General features: G+C 48.7%; 1 protein-coding gene across 9 annotated transcripts in view; it reads right to left on the minus strand.

Annotated features, from left to right (window-relative positions):
- Nucleotides 1-19642, minus strand: part of ppfibp2b (PPFIA binding protein 2b) — a 96926-nt gene that overhangs the window by 33950 nt on the left and 43334 nt on the right. For 7 of the 9 annotated variants that reach the window (XM_029759048.1, XM_029759044.1, XM_029759045.1 and 4 more), the window contains 3 exons: nt 5989-6075; nt 4819-4932; nt 2110-2250 (listed from right to left, as the gene is read on the minus strand). In XM_029759048.1, the coding sequence (XP_029614908.1) occupies nt 2110-2250; nt 4819-4932; nt 5989-6075 (342 nt within the window). Of the gene's footprint in view, nt 1-2109; nt 2251-4818; nt 4933-5130; nt 5147-5184; nt 5256-5988; nt 6076-19642 lie in introns of those variants that run through there. The other 2 variants (XM_029759052.1, XM_029759051.1) reach the window with 2 other exon arrangements.

Below are 19642 nucleotides of genomic sequence, written 5' to 3' on the forward strand. Positions count from 1 at the left end.
AGGGCTGAGGCTGTGGTGACAGACAGACTGGGGGTTGTTACAGGGCTGAGGCTGTGGTGACAGACAGACTGGGGGTTGTTACAGGGCTGAGGCTGTGGTGACAGACAGACTGGGGGTTGTTACAGGGCTGAGGCTCTGGTGACAGACAGACTGGGGGTTGTTACAGGGCTGAGGCTCTGGTGACAGACAGACTGGGGGTTGTTACAGGGCTGAGGCTGTGGTGACAGACAGACTGGGGGCTGTTACAGGGCTGAGGCTGTGGTGACAGACAGACTGGGGGTTGTTACAGGGCTGAGGCTCTGGTGACAGACAGACTGGGGGTTGTTACAGGGCTGAGGCTCTGGTGACAGACAGACTGGGAGTTGTTACAGGGCTGAGGCTCTGGTGACAGACAGACTGGGGGTTGTTACAGGGTGGAGGCTGTGGTGACAGACAGACTGGGAGTTGTTACAGGGCTGAGGCTGTGGTGACAGACAGACTGGGGGTTGTTACAGGGCTGAGGCTGTGGTGACAGACAGACTGGGGGTTGTTACAGGGTGGAGGCTGTGGTGACAGACAGACTGGGGGTTGTTACAGGGTGGAGGCTGTGGTGACAGACAGACTGGGGGTTGTTACAGGACTGAGGCTGTGGTGACAGACAGACTGGGGGTTGTTACTGGGCTGAGGCTCTGGTGACAGACAGACAGACAGACAGACAGACAGACAGACAGACAAAACACTGCCAACGTCACAGAAAAGTCAGACTCTCCTCCTCTCCTCCCCTCTTTTTCAAGGTCTTACATTGGCATGCTACAGTGCCATTTGAGAGCAGCTGGGTGTAATACACTGAACAAAGCAGCACAAAGGGCTCATTGAGGAGAGGCGAGGCGGAGGTGCTGTTGCTGGTGAACTGGACTGGGGTGTTTGGAGTAGTTGGTCAGGTTATTGGAGTTGAGCTGACTGCATGTGGTCATGCCTAACCCTTCTCCAGAGGGATGACGCAACACATAACATTAGGTGGAATCCAGCAAGCACATGGACGTGTCTGACTTAGCTCTGAATACAGTCAGAAGAACTAACATGATGAACTAATATCAGCAAACAAACAGTTGTATAAGCTCTTATAATGGACATACGTCTTTCAGTTACTGTGAACAGTTACAATTGTACTTCTAATATTATTGTAACTGTTCACAGTAACTGGAAGACGTATGCCCATTATTAGCCCAACACACTAGAAATCCACTGAGAGCTGGTGGTCTGGTCATGGCAGTTCCTAATGAAGTTATAAAATGGTGACCAGTCAGTGGATGACCAGGGCTTTGACAGACCTACAGAGAAGTTGCTCCTGTGAGGGGAACTTTACAGCTTGTCTGGGGGGCCACCTGTCTGTCTGGGGGAGTGTTTGATCTTCTTGGGGTGTCCCATTGGAGTGTCCCGTTGGGGTGTCCCGTTGGGGTGTCCCTTTGGGGTGTCCCGTTGGGGTGTCCTAGGCTCTGGAGATCCCCTGTTTCTCTTTACTGTAAACCTATAGGTTTGCAGTGGTCATATAAATGTGTCAAAGTGAACCTACAGACCTACATGTTTATGCCATTTTAACTTAAATCCTTCATTCACTACTCCTGTAGTCTTTTTTCTCCAGCCATGTGACTATTCTAAGACTGAAAGTGAGGCTACTTGTGAATTGCTATTCTCAAGGTTATAGAGAGATCATTTTCTTCTGAAGTATCTGACAGCTCTACATAGGCCTGCTGACCCATTAGAGCACATTGTGGTCTGTGCAACATCAAATAAACATTCCACGTGTGGTTTCTACCCAGCCAGCCTCAAAGAGAACAACAGGTGGGTTATGAAGCTGGTAAAGGCACTGAAAGACCACACTGAGACCACACTCGCTACTGATGGAATGATGTTATTTTTCACTTGGCATTCCAGTACTGTTTGAACTAGAAAACATACTAAGTTGGCTCACTTCATAAGGCTTTGTGGGACTCTTGCTAACAGCTGTGGGTTAATGGTGCCACCAAACAAAGCCCTGAGTGGAGTGCTTTTCAATTTCAGTTTAAGTCTAGTTTAAGTTATGTTTTATGGTTAACCAGCCCAGTTAACCAGCCCACTACAGTACTGTACCTCAGCTTTGTTCTGCTGGTCCTTGCTGCTGTTGTTGTGGTTCTGTTCCTCGTCCATGCTGACCAGCTTCAGTTTCAGGTAGGAAACCTCATCCATCAGATCTAGTTTCTGGGTCTCCAACGAGTTCCGGCTCAGCAGCTCCTGTGCAGCACACAGCCACAGAGACACACACATTAACACTCCCCTACACACACACACACACACACAACGCATCCACTGACCAGAGCGCAGTACAAAGTCAGTTGCCGCTCCACTGGGCAAAAAGTTCCCCCAAACCAAAAGTTCAGCCAGGGAACCAGGGATGGAGAACGGAATGGAGAACAGTACGGTGCTGATTCAGTAAACCAAGCAGAAGGAAATTAGTGGTGAATCCACATGTGCCCAACAGGGATGACACAAACTGTTTTATGAATGGGTGCTTAACGCTTAGACGGAGAGATGTGTATGGTGTGTGTGTGTGTGTGTGTGTGTGTGTGTGTGTGTGTGTGTGTGTGCGTCTTTCGTTGATTGAGACACATAGAAAGAAGACACTGTTTGATACTGGCATCCCTCACCGGCATCCCTCACTGGCATCCCTCACTGGCATCCCTCACTGGCATCCCTCACTGGCATGTGGCTCTGAGTAAGTATAGGTCTGATGAGTCTATTGGTGAAATAATCTGCCCAACACACTCATCCATTAGCTTTTACTGGAACTGGCAGCAGATACTGAGAAGAATTCTCTTGAGAATAGCCATCTCCATTCGAGGTTCAGAACAGCAGTGACAAAGATTCATCTATAAATTGACCAGGCCTAATCACACCACACACAATGAGTATGGTTACATGCACACAATAATGTGATTATTGTGGACAATCAGATTAACACATCTGAAATCAGGATTCCTAATAGCACTCTGATAGATGCAGAAAATCACCAATCAAAATAAACATTCTTCCACAGCGACCATGTTATTTTTGGGAAGCATATTTGATTCAGAGGTCGGACATATAAAGTGTGTATGTGAAAACGACTTCTAAGACGCATACATACAGTTGTTCCAAACTCACTTCACTCGTGCTAAAGAGGGAGGCTCGCTCGGCTGGTGCAAGCACATGCGTAGATCAAATACACTGATGGAACGACGATGAAGGTGTTTACCTGTCCTAATAATGTGAAAGATTGATCAGAAAACCAGTTGTTTTAATCAGTGCATGCTTACTTCGATTTTGACCTTATGCTGATTTAGATACGCAGACTAATAATCTGCTTACTGTCATAATCAGTTCAATATCGAATTATTACTGTGCATGTAAACATGCTCATTGTTCAAACAGATCTCATCAAAACTCCAATGCGGCCAAACAATGTGAAGGTAGACAATGTCTGGTTAGAAATGCAGGTCTAACACTAGGGTCCAGCTGACAATTACCAGTCACACCACAGAGCACTGTAGACAGTAGACACCAGTGGCTTTGGTCTCTCCTATATAACCACATTAAGCATTTGTTTTTTGCATGACCTTGTGAGATAATGTAATAACAGGAAATGGTATTTCTCAGGTGGAAGAAAGATTTTCCCCTAGACCTGTGCCTATGTACAAAGGCAACAAAATCAAAGAAACACAATCTGCTTGGCATTTGAGGCCAATAAAAATAATAAAAAACAAATTCACTTTCGAGTTGAATCTTTGTTTATTACTGACATTTATGGGGAACTAAATGGCTGGATGAGACAAAATCAAACAAGACAGAGGGCTTTTTGATCCTTAAATTGGGTAGCTTTGCGTTCCAGTGTTTGGAATGCACGTAACAGCCTGAGAAGAGGTGTAAGCAGATGTAGCTCAAGGGATCCTCGCTCTCACACCCCCTCACTCCCATCTCTTAAAGTCAGAGTACAAACTGTAAAACCCTCACCCTGTCTCACTCCCATCTCTTAAAGTCAGAGTACAAACTGTAAAACTCTCACCCTGTCTCCCTCCCTACATTTCCACAACAAACATGGTGCACTGACTGACTTACTTTGCCTTCTTCATACCTACTGGTGCATAAGGCAGAGACAAGACCGCTCCACTTTTGATCCAAAGCCTGCTTAGCAGCCTGTCCTGGTACACACAGCTACATTTATTTTAGTATGGGTGCACCTAAACTGTGTGCATCGAGAGGACATTTTGAGAAAGTCTTCTTTTCCCTCCATTTTTATGTTGCTCTAGCTTCAGAAAGAATATGCTGTAATTATTGTAAGATTATGCAGTCTGCTCTTAGTGGAGGCCACTATCATAAATATTTCTGCTCTTATAATGCCATGGAGTCAGTCAGCTTGTAAGATCGAAAAGATAGTGAACTTTGAAAGCTATCCCTCCATCTTCTGAGTGACAAACTTTGTGCAATCGAGGTGAGTCACTCACAGGAAGCGTCAGTATCTTATGTTGGTAAGAATGTCATGAAACCACACCTCTTGTTACTAATTTACCACACACCTACTGCCCACGAAAGGAAACAGAAAAACAACAGCTTGTTGGTTCCATTTGTCACTAAGCAACAGCACATTGTAATCTTTAAACGTGCTATAAATCACACATTTACAAAATACAGTCAACTCAATTAATCTAAGACGAAAACAAGACTATGTTTATCTAGGAAACAAGTAGAGGTTGACAACATCAATATTTAGCTCTCCATGCTAATACGCTGAGCACAGATAAAGTAGTGGTAGTGTCTGTCTCTTACCTGCTGTAGCATTTCCTCAGTGGAGTTGAGTTTGTGGTGGTGCTCCTCCAAAGAGCTCTCCAGGTCTCGGATCTTCTCTCCTTGGGCCTCCACCTGGTCTGTAAGCACGCTCACCTACAACCCACAGACAGGACACCTTACTCAGTCACTCACATTGACAAATAGCTCCTCTCGCCTGCTCTGGAACTACCTGTATGCTAATAGCACTAATTCCTCTGACAACACACAGGTAGTTTCACTTCATTCCTCAGCCGGAGTAGAACTCTATGTCAACAGCCAATGTGAAATGTCATGAAAGATAACCTAACCTACCCTTGACTTGACATGGTTCACTGAATTACAAAAACTGAACTGAGTAAACTTTACCTCTTTCTTTGTCTTGGTGGGTCAGCCCACAACTCTGGCCAGCCCCCTCTGGCCAGCCCCCTCTGGCCAGCCCCCTCTGGCCAGCCCACTCTGGCCAGCCCACAGGGAAGCAGGTAAAAAGGAAAGCGAAGCAGTAAAGCTAAAGCACCTTGGGGGAGGTAGCAGCCAATCATTTTATCAGTCAACTGGCACAGGCCCGTTGGCCAATCAGCAGCATTTGTCACAGGGGCTTGATGAATGTGCTGGCATGTGCAAAAGAAAGGGCTACAGTACTTTGGCACAAGGCTGAGATAAAGCTAGTTGTGAGCAGCACACGTTGAGGCAGACAAGACATGACAGAGCCCGAGGAGGAACTACTGTAGGAAGGAGAGAAAATATGTCTAGCCTAGATTACAGATGTAGAAGCTACCAATTACACAGATGTAAAAAAGCATGGAGCATCGTGACAAATCACAGTACAACCTTAGACAGAGGCATTGTCCAGACACGTTTGTTTGGGAAAAACAGGAAACTAGGGGCGTACTGTGTGACTGAGCTCCTGTGCTACACACAACAGCCTCCAGCCCCACTGCCTGCCCTGGACAGTCTCACATTTCTGTGATATACTTCTCTCTTCATTGCAAGGCTTCTCTCTCATTCAATTCAATTGGCTATATTGGCATGGGACACTTATGTTCACAATGCCAGAGCAAGTGAAATAGATAATAAACAAAAGTGAAGTAAACAATAAAAAAGGGGCCAGGTATTCTCGCTCTGATCCTGCAAGAGACACGGTAGGGTTGAGAGAAAACATGAGCACCTTACCTGGAGAACCAGAGACTCTTTGTCCCCCTCTAGCCGAACTAGACGCTCCTGATAGCTCTCATTGTTCACCGGGGAGCGAAGGTTAACCTGCAAAAACACACATTCAAAAGAGGAGTCAAGAATGGGCGGAGGGGAAGGAAGACTTACTGAACAGGCTAAACAACTTAACCAATCAACGATTCACCTGCACTGACCGCATAAAAGAGAAGAAATAAGACAAGTCTTGTGTTTTGTAATATCTTTCCATATGGTCTAGTGCAGGGACCATCAACTAGATTCAGCAGCGGGATGATTTTCTCTTTAGCGGATGGTCACGGTGACGAAAAATATTTACAAATAGTTTGTAGACTACAATTGTATACGATCACATACATCTAGTATGCGTGGGAATACTTCGGAACAAATGTTCCCGATTAAAATCACTTTGAGCAGATTAGCTGGTGTTTTTACAGTCTTTATGTCCAACAATAAAAATAAAAAATATACATATTTTTTAGTTCTCTTAGAATAAATAAAATCACCCGCATGCCAAATTCGGCCCGCAAGCCACCAGTTGGGGAACCCTGGTCTAGCGGTTAGGATTCTTTGTTTACACCTAGGCGGCCCAGGTTTGACTCCTGGTATGGGAACAAACTATTTCTACTGCACTGCACTGCTGTCTGAGCTTCATTCCGTGTCAGATACAGTATTACAGGCTGCAGCCAAAGCCCAGACAACTGCCGGCTGGAAGACAGCTCCATTTCAAACATGGTTTCTAATATGAGGTAGCTAGTGGAATAGTTGTAGACATACAGTACCAGTCAAAAATTTGGACGCCTACTTATTCAAGGGTTTTTATTTAGTTTTACTATTTTCTAAATTGTAGAAAAATAGTGAAGACATCAAAACTATGAAATAACACATATGGAATCATGTAGTAACCAAAGAAGTGTTCAACAAATCAAAATATATTTTAGATTTGAAATTCGGCAAAGTAGCCACCCTTTGCCTTGATGACAGCTTTGCACTCTTGGCATTCTCTCAACCAGCTTCATGAGTTAGTCACCTGGAATGCTTTTCCAACAGTTTTAAAGGAGTTCCCACATATGCTGAGCACTTGTTGGCTGCTTTTCCTTCACTCTGCGGTCCAACTCATCCCAAACCATCTCAATTTGGTTGAGGTTGGGTGATTGTGGAGGCCAGGTCATCTGATGCAGCACTCCATCACTCTCCTTCTTGGTCAAATAGCCCTTACACAGCCTGGAGGTGTGTTTTGGGTCATTGTCCTGTAGAAAAACAAAGGATAGTCCCACTAAGCGCAAACCAAATGGGATAGTGTACCGCTGCAGAATGCTGTGGTAGCCATACTGGTTACTGTGCTTTGAATTCTAAATAAATCACAGTCAGTGTCACCAGAAAAGAACCCCCATACCATCACACCTCCTCCATGCTTCACGGTGGGAACCACACATGCAGAGATCATCCGTTCACCTACTTTGCATCTCACACTCATGTGACCAAAGGACAGATTTCCACTGGTCTAATGTCCATTGCTTGTGTTTCTTGGCCCAAGCAAGTCTCTTCTTCTTATTGTTGTTTTTTAGTAGTGATTTCTTTGCAGCAATTTGACCAATCAAGGCCTGATTCACACAGTCTCCTCTGAACAATTGAGATGTGTCTGTTACTTGAACTCTGTGAAGCATTAATTTCTGAGGCTGGTAACTCTAATGAACTTATCCTCTGTAGCAGAGGTAACTCTGGGTCTTCCTTTCCTGTGATGGTCCTCATGAGACAGTTTCATCATAGCGCTTGATGGTTTTTGCGACTGCACTTGAAGAAACTTTCAAAGTTCTGGAAATGTTCTGTATTGACTGACCTTCATGTCTTAAAGTAATGATGGACTGTCGTTTCTCTTTGCTTATTTGAGCTGTTCCTGCCATAATATGGACTTGGTCTTATACCAAATAGGGCTATGTTCTGTATACCAACCCTACCTTGTCATAACACAACTGATTGGCTCAAACGCATTAAGGAAAGAAATTCCACAAATTAACTTTTAACAAGGCACACCTAATTGAAATGCATTCCAGGTGACTACCTCATGAAACTGGTTGAGAGAATGCCAAGAGTGTGCAAAGCTGTCATCAAGGCAAAGAGTGGCTACTTTAAAGAATCTGAAATATAAAATATATTTTGATTTGTGGAACACTTTTCTGATTACTACATGATTCTATATGTGTTATTTCATAGTTTTGATGTCTTCACTATTATTCTAGGAATGAGTAGGTGTGTCCAAACTTACTGGTACTTTTTAAAATATTTTTTAAAGTACTGGTACTTTATGTTAACACCCAAATCTGAGCTCAGGTGAGAATCTTAACACATTTAACATCACAACAATGTGACATGTTACCACGTGGCTCTGTTCACTAGAGACATGGCATTAACATACAAAAACAGACCCTTTGGCCCCCATCAGAAACAAGGACATAAGAGCGTTTTCACAGATTTGCATAAGAAAACACTTCATTATATATAGTGTGTTGTGTGAAACCTGTGACCTGTAAAATCCCCTCTACAGAGGAATGCAGTTTTTCCTCGCTCTCTGGGCTCAAGTCAGCTGACATGAATCATTAGGACGTCTCCTCAACCAACCAGTACATTCATGCAAACACCCTGTTGGATACCGCTCGTCTTACTCAGCCCCTGAGAACTCCTCCAGAGATGTCTTAACAACATGGTCTTGACTTAAGCCTTCGAGCTGTACGAATGCCCCATGTGATCGTCTTGGGGACTTGTCATAAGGGTCTGTCACAGCAGGAGAAAATACATACTGTGACTTGTCAGCAGCGCTGAGCTTGCGGGGGTTTTGTGGGGTTTTGTCTCCCTGTACGGCTTCAGATAATCCTGTCTTTAATAGCGCTGCCTGGTCCTGGGGGCCACTGCCTCAGACTGTACTGGCAGCACACCTGTTTCTCTGAAGTAATTTGATAGGGCAGTCCACTCAGAAAGATGTTTCGCAACTGACTTTCTAGGAGGTAATGCATGTCCATACCCACTCACTGTCCATTACTGCTTGAACTCTCTGAAACTCCAATGTAGTGTGTCCTGCCCTTCTATGTGGTAGTAACCTAATAAACAGGTGTAAAAGAGCAGCGTTTCTTTCTTTCTGGTCCTGTAGAGAAAAAAAACTGTCGGGGGAGTTTCTCTTCTGCGCTGTTCAACCAGTCCAGTAAATGTGAAGGAGGAGTTAAGATGGAGTGTCGCCTTGTTAACATCTAAAATAGGAAGTTGAGTCACAGGCTCTCTTTCCATTTCCCCTGAGAACCGGGTGTTGAGAGGAGAGGCGTGAGGTGAGTGCATGTCAGTGTCATATTTCATCAAGTCTTAACTTAATACTTACTTTTCCCTTCTAGGTACCCCATGATTGATGTTGAACATGGTGAAGTTAAACAATGCACCAAAGCTTTAATCTATAACAGGTTCCTTCTGTGCTGTTAGACGTCCAGAAGATGAAAGGGATTGGTTACAGCACTTCCTGAATCCTGCCAGAGTCCATATGGAGATTTCTAGCAGTGATTAGCGTCATTACACTGACTGTAAACACAAGCCAAGGCAGAGGTGAGCCAGCCCTGTTCTCTGTCACACAGACAAATGACCACTTCCCTTCCTCTTAAGTGATGTTACACAGGCTACAGAGAACAGGGTCGTGTTCACTAGGCATCAAACGGACGAAAAGGGACTGAAACAGGGACTACCCAAACTATTCCAATAAGAAACGCTCGTTGTGATTTTCCATTGCAGAGTGTTTTGCTACGGTGTGGATTAATGAATACAGCTCTCTTTAACGGGGCACCTAGAGCTGTAGTGTACTGTACACACATGGACAGAGAGCTCAAACCATTTGCTATGGGAACTATAGAGGCATCTTTCTCAGGCAAAGCTACAATGGAATTTCCCTTATCCCCTCTATTTTCCCATGAGCTAGTGGCTGATTGATGCCTCTTAAAGGTATAATGCATGACGACTGTACAGTATAGTAAGCAACAGGTTTGCCGCCTACTCTAAATGGCCTTGAATGTTTCTGTTGCACTTTAGCTTTATGGTGACCAGCCCCCAGTGTTATTGTAGGTAGTACTCCCCTCTTTCTATAAAAGAATGTTAGGAGTGGTTTACTATGGCTGCATGCTGCCCACTTTGGCTTCAGTGGTTCCACCTCTTGACCTGCCCTAGCTCCATTCCACTAGCCAACAACTCCCAACAACAACAACAAGCAGGCTTGTACAAGCCACTAAATGAACTCTCCTGTTGACAGTCACACCAGGACTGCAATAACATGTCCTACCTTTAAATTGAATTTCAAACCCTGGTATGTCTACTAAACAAAATACACCTTCTTAAGTCTTCCTCAATGGGGATTTCATGGCAGCATTATACACTTACTGTATACCCAGAGACCATGATCAAATCAAATTGTATTAGTCACATGCGCCGAATACAACAGACCTTACAGTGAAATGCTTACTTACGAGCCCCTAACCGACAGTGCAGTTTCAAAAAATATGGTTAAATAAGAGTAATTAAAGTAATTAAAGAGGAGCAGTAAAAAAATAACAATATATACAGGTGGGTGCCGGTACAGAGTCAATGTGCGGGGGCACCGGTTAGTTGTGGTAGTATGTACATGTAGGTTAATTAAAGTGACTATGCATAGATGACAACAGAGAGTGGCAGTGGTGTGGAGAGAGGGGGGGGATGGGGGGGCAAAGTGAATAGTCTGGGTAGTCATTTGACTAGATGTCCAGGAGTCTTATGGCTTGAGGGTAGAAGCTGTTAAGAAGCCTCTTGGACCTAGACTTGGCGCTCCGGTATCCCTTGCCGTGCAGTAGCAGAGAGAACAGTCTATGACTAGGGTAGCTGGAGTCTTTGACAATTTTTAGGGCCTTCCTCTAACACTGCCTGGTATAGAGGTCCTGGATGGCAGGAAGCTTGGCCCCAGTGATGTACTGGGTCGTTCGCACTACCCTCTGTAGTACCTTGCGGTCGGAGGCCGAGCAGTTGCCATACTATCATCTTCAAATAATATTTTTGCAGGAATCTCCTTGCGAATGATTTTGCCGAAGATTGTATCTCCGCCGGACTGGGCAACCTGAGCTTTTGCTATCTCATCCGAGCAGTATGTGTTGCAACCAGTCAGGATGCTCTCGGTGGTGCAGCTGTAGAACCTTTTGAGGATCTAAGGACCCATGTCAAATATTTTCAGTCTCCTGAGGGGGAATAGGTATTGTCGTGCCTGCTTCACGAATGTCTTGGTGTGCTTGGACCATGTTAGTTTGTTGGTGATGTGGACACCAAGGAACTTGAAGCTCTCAACCTGCTCCACTGCAGCCCCGTCGATGAGAATGGGGGCGTGCTCGGTCCTCTTTTTCCTGTAGTCCACAATCATCTCCTTTGTCTTGATCACGTTGAGGGAGAGGTTGTTGTCCTGTCACCACACGGCCAGGTCTCTGACCTCCTCCCTATTGGCTGTCTCGTCGTTGTCGGTGATCAGGCCTACCATTGTTGTGCCATCAGCAAATGTAATGATGGTGTTGGAGTCGTGCCTGGCCGTGCAGTCATGAGTGAACAGGGAGTACAGGAGGGGGCTGAGCACGTACCTCTGAGGGGCCCCTGTGTTGAGGATCAGCGTGGCAGATGTGTTGTTACCTACCCATACCACCTGAGGGCGGCCTGATCAAGGCTCCATTGATTTTGGATGACACATTGCTGTGATATCACATAATCAAAAGACAGCATCATGAAGACAAGAACAACTAGAAATGCATCAGGAAAAACTATTACCAGACTGGACAACAACAACTCATGGGAATACAGATATCATGAGGATATGGTCCCGTTCTAATTTTGTGCAGTTCATTCTTACAGTTTGCTGAAATCTGCCTCCTCAAGGATTGTATTTGAGCCAGTTTGAAACAGCGGGAAAATAATCCTACAGCAACAGGAAATGTAAATTATTATGTGGATTATAATTAATGGACATTTTTGTAGGTGTTGTAATGTAAATTACAAACTTCAGAAGCCCTTTTAAATCTCAAATACCCTAGAAGTTTGCATTGCAGGAAAGTTCTACTGTAACAGGGAGTTAAAATTTAGATCCTACATCTGTACTCTCTATCAAGAATGTAGAAGAACAAGCCAGAGACATCAACCAACATCACTCTCCATGGTGTCGGCCCATCGCTGCCTGAACTTCCTCTGGGTTCTGGAGTGGCTTATCCTGGCAGTGGAGAGACTAGTGCCGTGGAGAGACTAGTGCTGTGGAGAGACTAGTGGTGTGGAGAGACTAGTGCCGTGGAGAGACTAGTGCTGTTGGAGAGACTAGTGCCGTGGAGAGAATAGTGCTGTGGAGAGACTAGTGCCGTGGAGAGACTAGTGCCGTGGAGAGACTAGTGGTGTGGAGAGACTAGTGCCGTGGAGAGACTAGTGCTGTTGGAGAGACTAGTGCCGTGGAGAGACTAGTGCTGTGGAGAGACTAGTGCCGTGGAGAGACTAGTGCTGTGGAGAGACTAGTGCCGTGGAGAGACTAGTGCTGTTGGAGAGACTAGTGCCGTGGAGAGACTAGTGCTGTGGAGAGACTAGTGCCGTGGAGAGACTAGTGCCGTGGAGAGACTAGTGCCGTGGAGAGGCGAGTGCTGTGGAGAGACTAGCGCCGTGGAGAGACTAGCGCTGTGGAGAGACTAGCGGTGTGGAGAGACTAGTGCCGTGGAGAGACTAGTGCCGTGGAGACACTAGTGCCGTGGAGAGACTAGTGCCGTGGAGAGACTAGTGCCGTGGAGAGACTAGTGCTGTGGAGAGACTAGTGCTGTGGAGAGACTAGTGCTGTTGGAGAGACTAGTGCCGTGGAGAGACTAGTGCCGTGGAGAGACTAGTGCCGTGGAGAGACTAGTGCTGCGGAGGGACTAGTGCTGTGGAGAGACTAGTGCCGTGGAGAGACTAGTGCTGTTGGAGAGACTAGTGCCGTGGAGAGACTAGTGCCGTGGAGAGACTAGTGCCGTGGAGAGACTAGTGCCGTGGAGAGACTAGTGCCGTGGAGAGACGAGTGCTGTGGAGAGACTAGTGCCGTGGAGAGACTAGTGCCGTGAAGAGACTAGTGCTAGGCTGTGGAGAGACTAGTGCTATGCTGTGGAGAGACGAGTGCTAAGCTGTGGAGAGACTAGTGCTGTGGAGGGACTAGTGCTGTGGAGAGACTAGTGCTGTGGAGAGACTAGTGCTGTGGAGGGACTAGTGCTGTGGAGGGACTAGTGCTGTGGAGAGACTAGTGCTGTGGAGGGACTAGTGCTGTGGAGAGACTAGTGCTGTGGAGGGACTAGTGCTGTGGAGAGACTAGTGCTGTGGAGGGACTAGTGCTGTGGAGAGACTAGTGCTGTGGAGAGACTAGTGCTGTGGAGAGACTAGTGCTGTGGAGAGACTAGTGCTATGCTGTGGAGAGACTAGTGCTGTGGAGAGACTAGTGCTGTGGAGAGACTAGTGCTGTGGAGAGACTAGTGCTATGCTGTGGAGAGACTAGTGCTGTGGAGAGACTTGTGCTGTGGAGAGACTAGTGCTGTGCTGTGGAGAGACTAGTGCTGTGCTGTGGAGAGACTAGTGCTGTGGAGAGACTAGTGCTGTGGAGGGACTAGTGCTGTGGAGAGACTAGTGCTGTGCTGTGAAGGGACTAGTGCTGTGGAGGGACTAGTGCTGTGGAGGGACTAGTGCTGTGGAGGGACTAGTGCTGTGGAGAGACTAGTGCTGTGGAGGGACTGGTGCTGTGGAGGGACTGGTGCTGTGGAGAGACTAGTGCTGTGGAGAGACTAGTGCTGTGGAGGTACTTGTGCTGTGGAGAGACTAGTGCTGTGGAGAGACTAGTGCTGTGGAGAGACTAGTGCTGTGGAGAGACTAGTGCTGTGGAGAGACTAGTGCTGTGCTGTGGAGAGACTAGTGCTAGGCTGTGGAGAGACTAGTGCTGTGGAGAGACTAGTGCTGTGCTGTGGAGAGACTAGTGCTAGGTTGTGGAGAGACTAGTGCTGTGCTGTGAAGGGACTAGTGCTGTGGAGAGACTACTGCTGTGGAGGGACTAGTGCTGTGGAGATACTAGTGCTGTGGAGAGACTAGTGCTGTGGAGAGACTAGTGCTGTGGAGAGACTAGTGCTGTGGAGAGACTAGCGCTATGCTGTGGAGAGACTAGTGCTGTGGAGAGACTAGTGCTGTGGAGAGACTAGCGCTATGCTGTGGAGGGACTAGTGCTGTGGAGAGACTAGTGATGTGGAGAGACTAGCACTATGCTGCGGAGAGACTAGTGCTGTGGAGAGACTAGTGCTGTGGAGAGACTAGCTCTATGCTGTGGAGGGACTAGTGCCGTGGAGAGACTAGTGCCGTGGAGAGACTAGTGCTGTGGAGAGACTAGTGCCGTGGAGAGACTAGTGCCGTGGAGAGACTAGTGCTAGGCTGTGGAGAGACTAGTGCCGTGGAGAGACTAGTGCCGTGGAGAGACTAGTGCTAGGCTGTGGAGAGACTAGTGCTATGCTGTGGAGAGACGAGTGCTATGCTGTGGAGAGACTAGTGCTGTGGAGGGACTAGTGCTGTGGAGAGACTAGTGCTGTGGAGGGACTAGTGCTGTGGAGAGACTAGTGCTGTGGAGAGACTAGTGCTGTGGAGGGACTAGTGCTGTGGAGAGACTAGTGCTGTGGAGAGACTAGTGCTGTGGAGGGACTAGTGCTGTGGAGGGACTAGTGCTGTGGAGAGACTAGTGCTGTGGAGGGACTAGTGCTGTGGAGAGACTAGTGCTGTGGAGGGACTAGTGCTGTGGAGGGACTAGTGCTGTGGAGAGACTAGTGCTGTGGAGGGACTAGTGCTGTGGAGAGACTGGTGCTGTGGAGAGACTCGTGCTGTGGAGAGACTAGTGCTGTGCTGTGGAGAGACTAGTGATGTGGAGAGACTAGTGCTGTGGAGGGACTAGTGCTGTGGAGAGACTAGTGCTGTGGAGAGACTAGTGCTGTGGAGAGACTAGTGCTGTGGAGAGACTAGTGCTGTGGAGAGACTAGTGCTGTGGAGAGACTAGTGCTGTGCTGTGAAGGGACTAGTGCTGTGGAGGGACTAGTGCTGTGGAGAGACTAGTGCTGTGCTGTGGAGGGACTAGTGCTGTGGAGGGACTAGTGCTGTGGAGGGACTAGTGCTGTGGAGAGACTAGTGCTAGGCTGTGGAGAGACTAGCGCTGTGGAGGGACTAGTGCTTTGGAGGGACTAGTGCTGTGGAAAGACTCGTGCTGTGGAGGGACTAGTGCTGTGGAGAGACTAGTGCTGTGGAGGGACTAGTGCTGTGGAGAGACTAGTGCTGTGGAGGGACTAGTGCTTTGGAGAGACTAGTGCTGTGGAGAGACTAGTGCTGTGGAGAGACTAGTGCTAGGCTGTGGAGAGACTAGTGCTGTGGAGAGACTAGTGCTGTGGAGAGACTAGTGCTATGCTGTGGAGAGACTGGTGCTGTGGAGAGACTAGTGCTATGCTGTGGAGAGACTAGTGCTGTGGAGAGACTTGTGCTGTGGAGAGACTAGTGCTATGCTGTGGAGAGACTAGTGCCGTGGAGAGACTAGTGCCGTGGAGAGACTAGTGCTGTGGAGAGACTAGTGCTGTGGAGAGACTAGTGCTGTTGGAGAGACTAGTGCCGTGGAGAGACTAGTGCCGTGGAGAGACTAGTGCCGTGGAGAGACTAGTGCTGCGGAGGGACTAGTGCTGTGGAGAGACTAGTGCCGTGGAGAGACTAGTGCTGTTGGAGAGACTAGTGCCGTGGAGAGACTAGTGCCGTGGAGAGACTAGTGCCGTGGAGAGACTAGTGCCGTGGAGAGACTAGTGCCGTGGAGAGACTAGTGCCGTGGAGAGACGAGTGCTGTGGAGAGACTAGTGCCGTGGAGAGACTAGTGCCGTGAAGAGACTAGTGCTAGGCTGTGGAGAGACTAGTGCTATGCTGTGGAGAGACGAGTGCTAAGCTGTGGAGAGACTAGTGCTGTGGAGGGACTAGTGCTGTGGAGAGACTAGTGCTGTGGAGAGACTAGTGCTGTGGAGGGACTAGTGCTGTGGAGGGACTAGTGCTGTGGAGAGACTAGTGCTGTGGAGGGACTAGTGCTGTGGAGAGACTAGTGCTGTGGAGGGACTAGTGCTGTGGAGAGACTAGTGCTGTGGAGGGACTAGTGCTGTGGAGAGACTAGTGCTGTGGAGAGACTAGTGCTGTGGAGAGACTAGTGCTGTGGAGAGACTAGTGCTATGCTGTGGAGAGACTGGTGCTGTGGAGAGACTAGTGCTGTGGAGAGACTTGTGCTGTGGAGAGACTAGTGCTATGCTGTGGAGAGACTAGTGCTGTGGAGAGACTTGTGCTGTGGAGAGACTAGTGCTGTGCTGTGGAGAGACTAGTGCTGTGCTGTGGAGAGACTAGTGCTGTGGAGAGACTAGTGCTGTGGAGGGACTAGTGCTGTGGAGAGACTAGTGCTGTGCTGTGAAGGGACTAGTGCTGTGGAGGGACTAGTGCTGTGGAGGGACTAGTGCTGTGGAGGGACTAGTGCTGTGGAGAGACTAGTGCTGTGGAGGGACTGGTGCTGTGGAGGGACTGGTGCTGTGGAGAGACTAGTGCTGTGGAGAGACTAGTGCTGTGGAGGTACTTGTGCTGTGGAGAGACTAGTGCTGTGGAGAGACTAGTGCTGTGGAGAGACTAGTGCTGTGGAGAGACTAGTGCTGTGGAGAGACTAGTGCTGTGCTGTGGAGAGACTAGTGCTAGGCTGTGGAGAGACTAGTGCTGTGGAGAGACTAGTGCTGTGCTGTGGAGAGACTAGTGCTAGGCTGTGGAGAGACTAGTGCTGTGCTGTGAAGGGACTAGTGCTGTGGAGAGACTACTGCTGTGGAGGGACTAGTGCTGTGGAGATACTAGTGCTGTGGAGAGACTAGTGCTGTGGAGGGACTAGTGCTGTGGAGAGACTAGTGCTGTGGAGAGACTAGCGCTATGCTGTGGAGAGACTAGTGCTGTGGAGAGACTAGTGCTGTGGAGAGACTAGCGCTATGCTGTGGAGGGACTAGTGCTGTGGAGAGACTAGTGCTGTGGAGAGACTAGCACTATGCTGCGGAGAGACTAGTGCTGTGGAGAGACTAGTGCTGTGGAGAGACTAGCTCTATGCTGTGGAGGGACTAGTGCCGTGGAGAGACTAGTGCCGTGGAGAGACTAGTGCTGTGGAGAGACTAGTGCCGTGGAGAGACTAGTGCCGTGGAGAGACTAGTGCTAGGCTGTGGAGAGACTAGTGCCGTGGAGAGACTAGTGCCGTGGAGAGACTAGTGCTAGGCTGTGGAGAGACTAGTGCTATGCTGTGGAGAGACGAGTGCTATGCTGTGGAGAGACTAGTGCTGTGGAGGGACTAGTGCTGTGGAGAGACTAGTGCTGTGGAGGGACTAGTGCTGTGGAGAGACTAGTGCTGTGGAGAGACTAGTGCTGTGGAGGGACTAGTGCTGTGGAGAGACTAGTGCTGTGGAGAGACTAGTGCTGTGGAGGGACTAGTGCTGTGGAGGGACTAGTGCTGTGGAGAGACTAGTGCTGTGGAGGGACTAGTGCTGTGGAGAGACTAGTGCTGTGGAGGGACTAGTGCTGTGGAGGGACTAGTGCTGTGGAGAGACTAGTGCTGTGGAGGGACTAGTGCTGTGGAGAGACTGGTGCTGTGGAGAGACTCGTGCTGTGGAGAGACTAGTGCTGTGCTGTGGAGAGACTAGTGATGTGGAGAGACTAGTGCTGTGGAGGGACTAGTGCTGTGGAGAGACTAGTGCTGTGGAGAGACTAGTGCTGTGGAGAGACTAGTGCTGTGGAGAGACTAGTGCTGTGGAGAGACTAGTGCTGTGGAGAGACTAGTGCTGTGCTGTGAAGGGACTAGTGCTGTGGAGGGACTAGTGCTGTGGAGAGACTAGTGCTGTGCTGTGGAGGGACTAGTGCTGTGGAGGGACTAGTGCTGTGGAGGGACTAGTGCTGTGGAGAGACTAGTGCTAGGCTGTGGAGAGACTAGCGCTGTGGAGGGACTAGTGCTTTGGAGGGACTAGTGCTGTGGAAAGACTCGTGCTGTGGAGGGACTAGTGCTGTGGAGAGACTAGTGCTGTGGAGGGACTAGTGCTGTGGAGAGACTAGTGCTGTGGAGGGACTAGTGCTTTGGAGAGACTAGTGCTGTGGAGAGACTAGTGCTGTGGAGAGACTAGTGCTAGGCTGTGGAGAGACTAGTGCTGTGGAGAGACTAGTGCTGTGGAGAGACTAGTGCTATGCTGTGGAGAGACTGGTGCTGTGGAGAGACTAGTGCTATGCTGTGGAGAGACTAGTGCTGTGGAGAGACTTGTGCTGTGGAGAGACTAGTGCTATGCTGTGGAGAGACTAGTGCTGTGGAGAGACTTGTGCTGTGGAGAGACTAGTGCTGTGCTGTGGAGAGACTAGTGCTGTGGAGAGACTAGTGCTGTGGAGGGACTAGTGCTGTGGAGAGACTAGTGCTGTGCTGTGAAGGGACTAGTGCTGTGGAGGGACTAGTGCTGTGGAGGGACAAGTGCTGTGGAGGGACTAGTGCTGTGGAGAGACTAGTGCTGTGGAGGGACTGGTGCTGTGGAGAGACTAGTACTGTGGAGAGACTAGTGCTGTGGAGGTACTTGTGCTGTGGAGAGACTAGTGCTTTGGAGAGACTAGTGCTGTGGAGAGACTAGTGCTGTGGAGAGACTAGTGCTGTGCTGTGGAGAGACTAGTGCTAGGCTGTGGAGAGACTAGTGCTGTGCTGTGAAGGGACTAGTGCTGTGGAGAGACTACTGCTGTGGAGGGACTAGTGCTGTGGAGATACTAGTGCTGTGGAGAGACTAGTGCTGTGGAGAGACTAGTGCTGTGGAGAGACTAGCGCTATGCTGTGGAGAGACTAGTGCTGTGGAGAGACTAGTGCTGTGGAGAGACTAGCGCTATGCTGTGGAGGGACTAGTGCTGTGGAGAGACTAGTGCTGTGGAGGGACTAGTGCCGTGGAGAGACTAGTGCCGTGGAGAGACTAGTGCCGTGGAGAGACTAGTGCCGTGGAGAGACGAGTGCTGTGGAGAGACTAGTGCCGTGGAGAGACTAGTGCCGTGGAGAGACTAGTGCCGTGGAGAGACTAGTGCCGTGGAGAGACTAGTGCCGTGGAGAGACGAGTGCTGTGGAGAGACTAGTGCCGTGGAGAGACTAGTGCTGTGGAGAGACTAGTGCTAGGCTGTGGAGAAACTAGTGCTATGCTGTGGAGAGACGAGTGCTATGCTGTGGAGAGACTAGTGCTGTGGAGGGACTAGTGCTGTGGAGAGACTAGTGCTGTGGAGGGACTAGTGCTGTGGAGAGACTAGTGCTGTGGAGGGACTAGTGCTGTGGAGAGACTAGTGCTGTGGAAAGACTAGTGCTGTGGAGGGACTAGTGCTGTGGAGGGACTAGTGCTGTGGAGAGACTAGTGCTGTGGAGGGACTAGTGCTGTGGAGAGACTAGTGCTGTGGAGGGACTAGTGCTGTGGAGGGACTAGTGCTGTGGAGGGACTAGTGCTGTGGAGAGACTAGTGCTGTGGAGGGACTAGTGCTGTGGAGAGACTGGTGCTGTGGAGAGACTAGTCCTAGGTTGTGGAGAGACTAGTGCTGT

This window comes from Salmo trutta, chromosome 7 (genome assembly GCF_901001165.1).
Source record: "Salmo trutta chromosome 7, fSalTru1.1, whole genome shotgun sequence".
In the NCBI taxonomy this organism is placed as follows: domain Eukaryota; kingdom Metazoa; phylum Chordata; class Actinopteri; order Salmoniformes; family Salmonidae; genus Salmo; species Salmo trutta.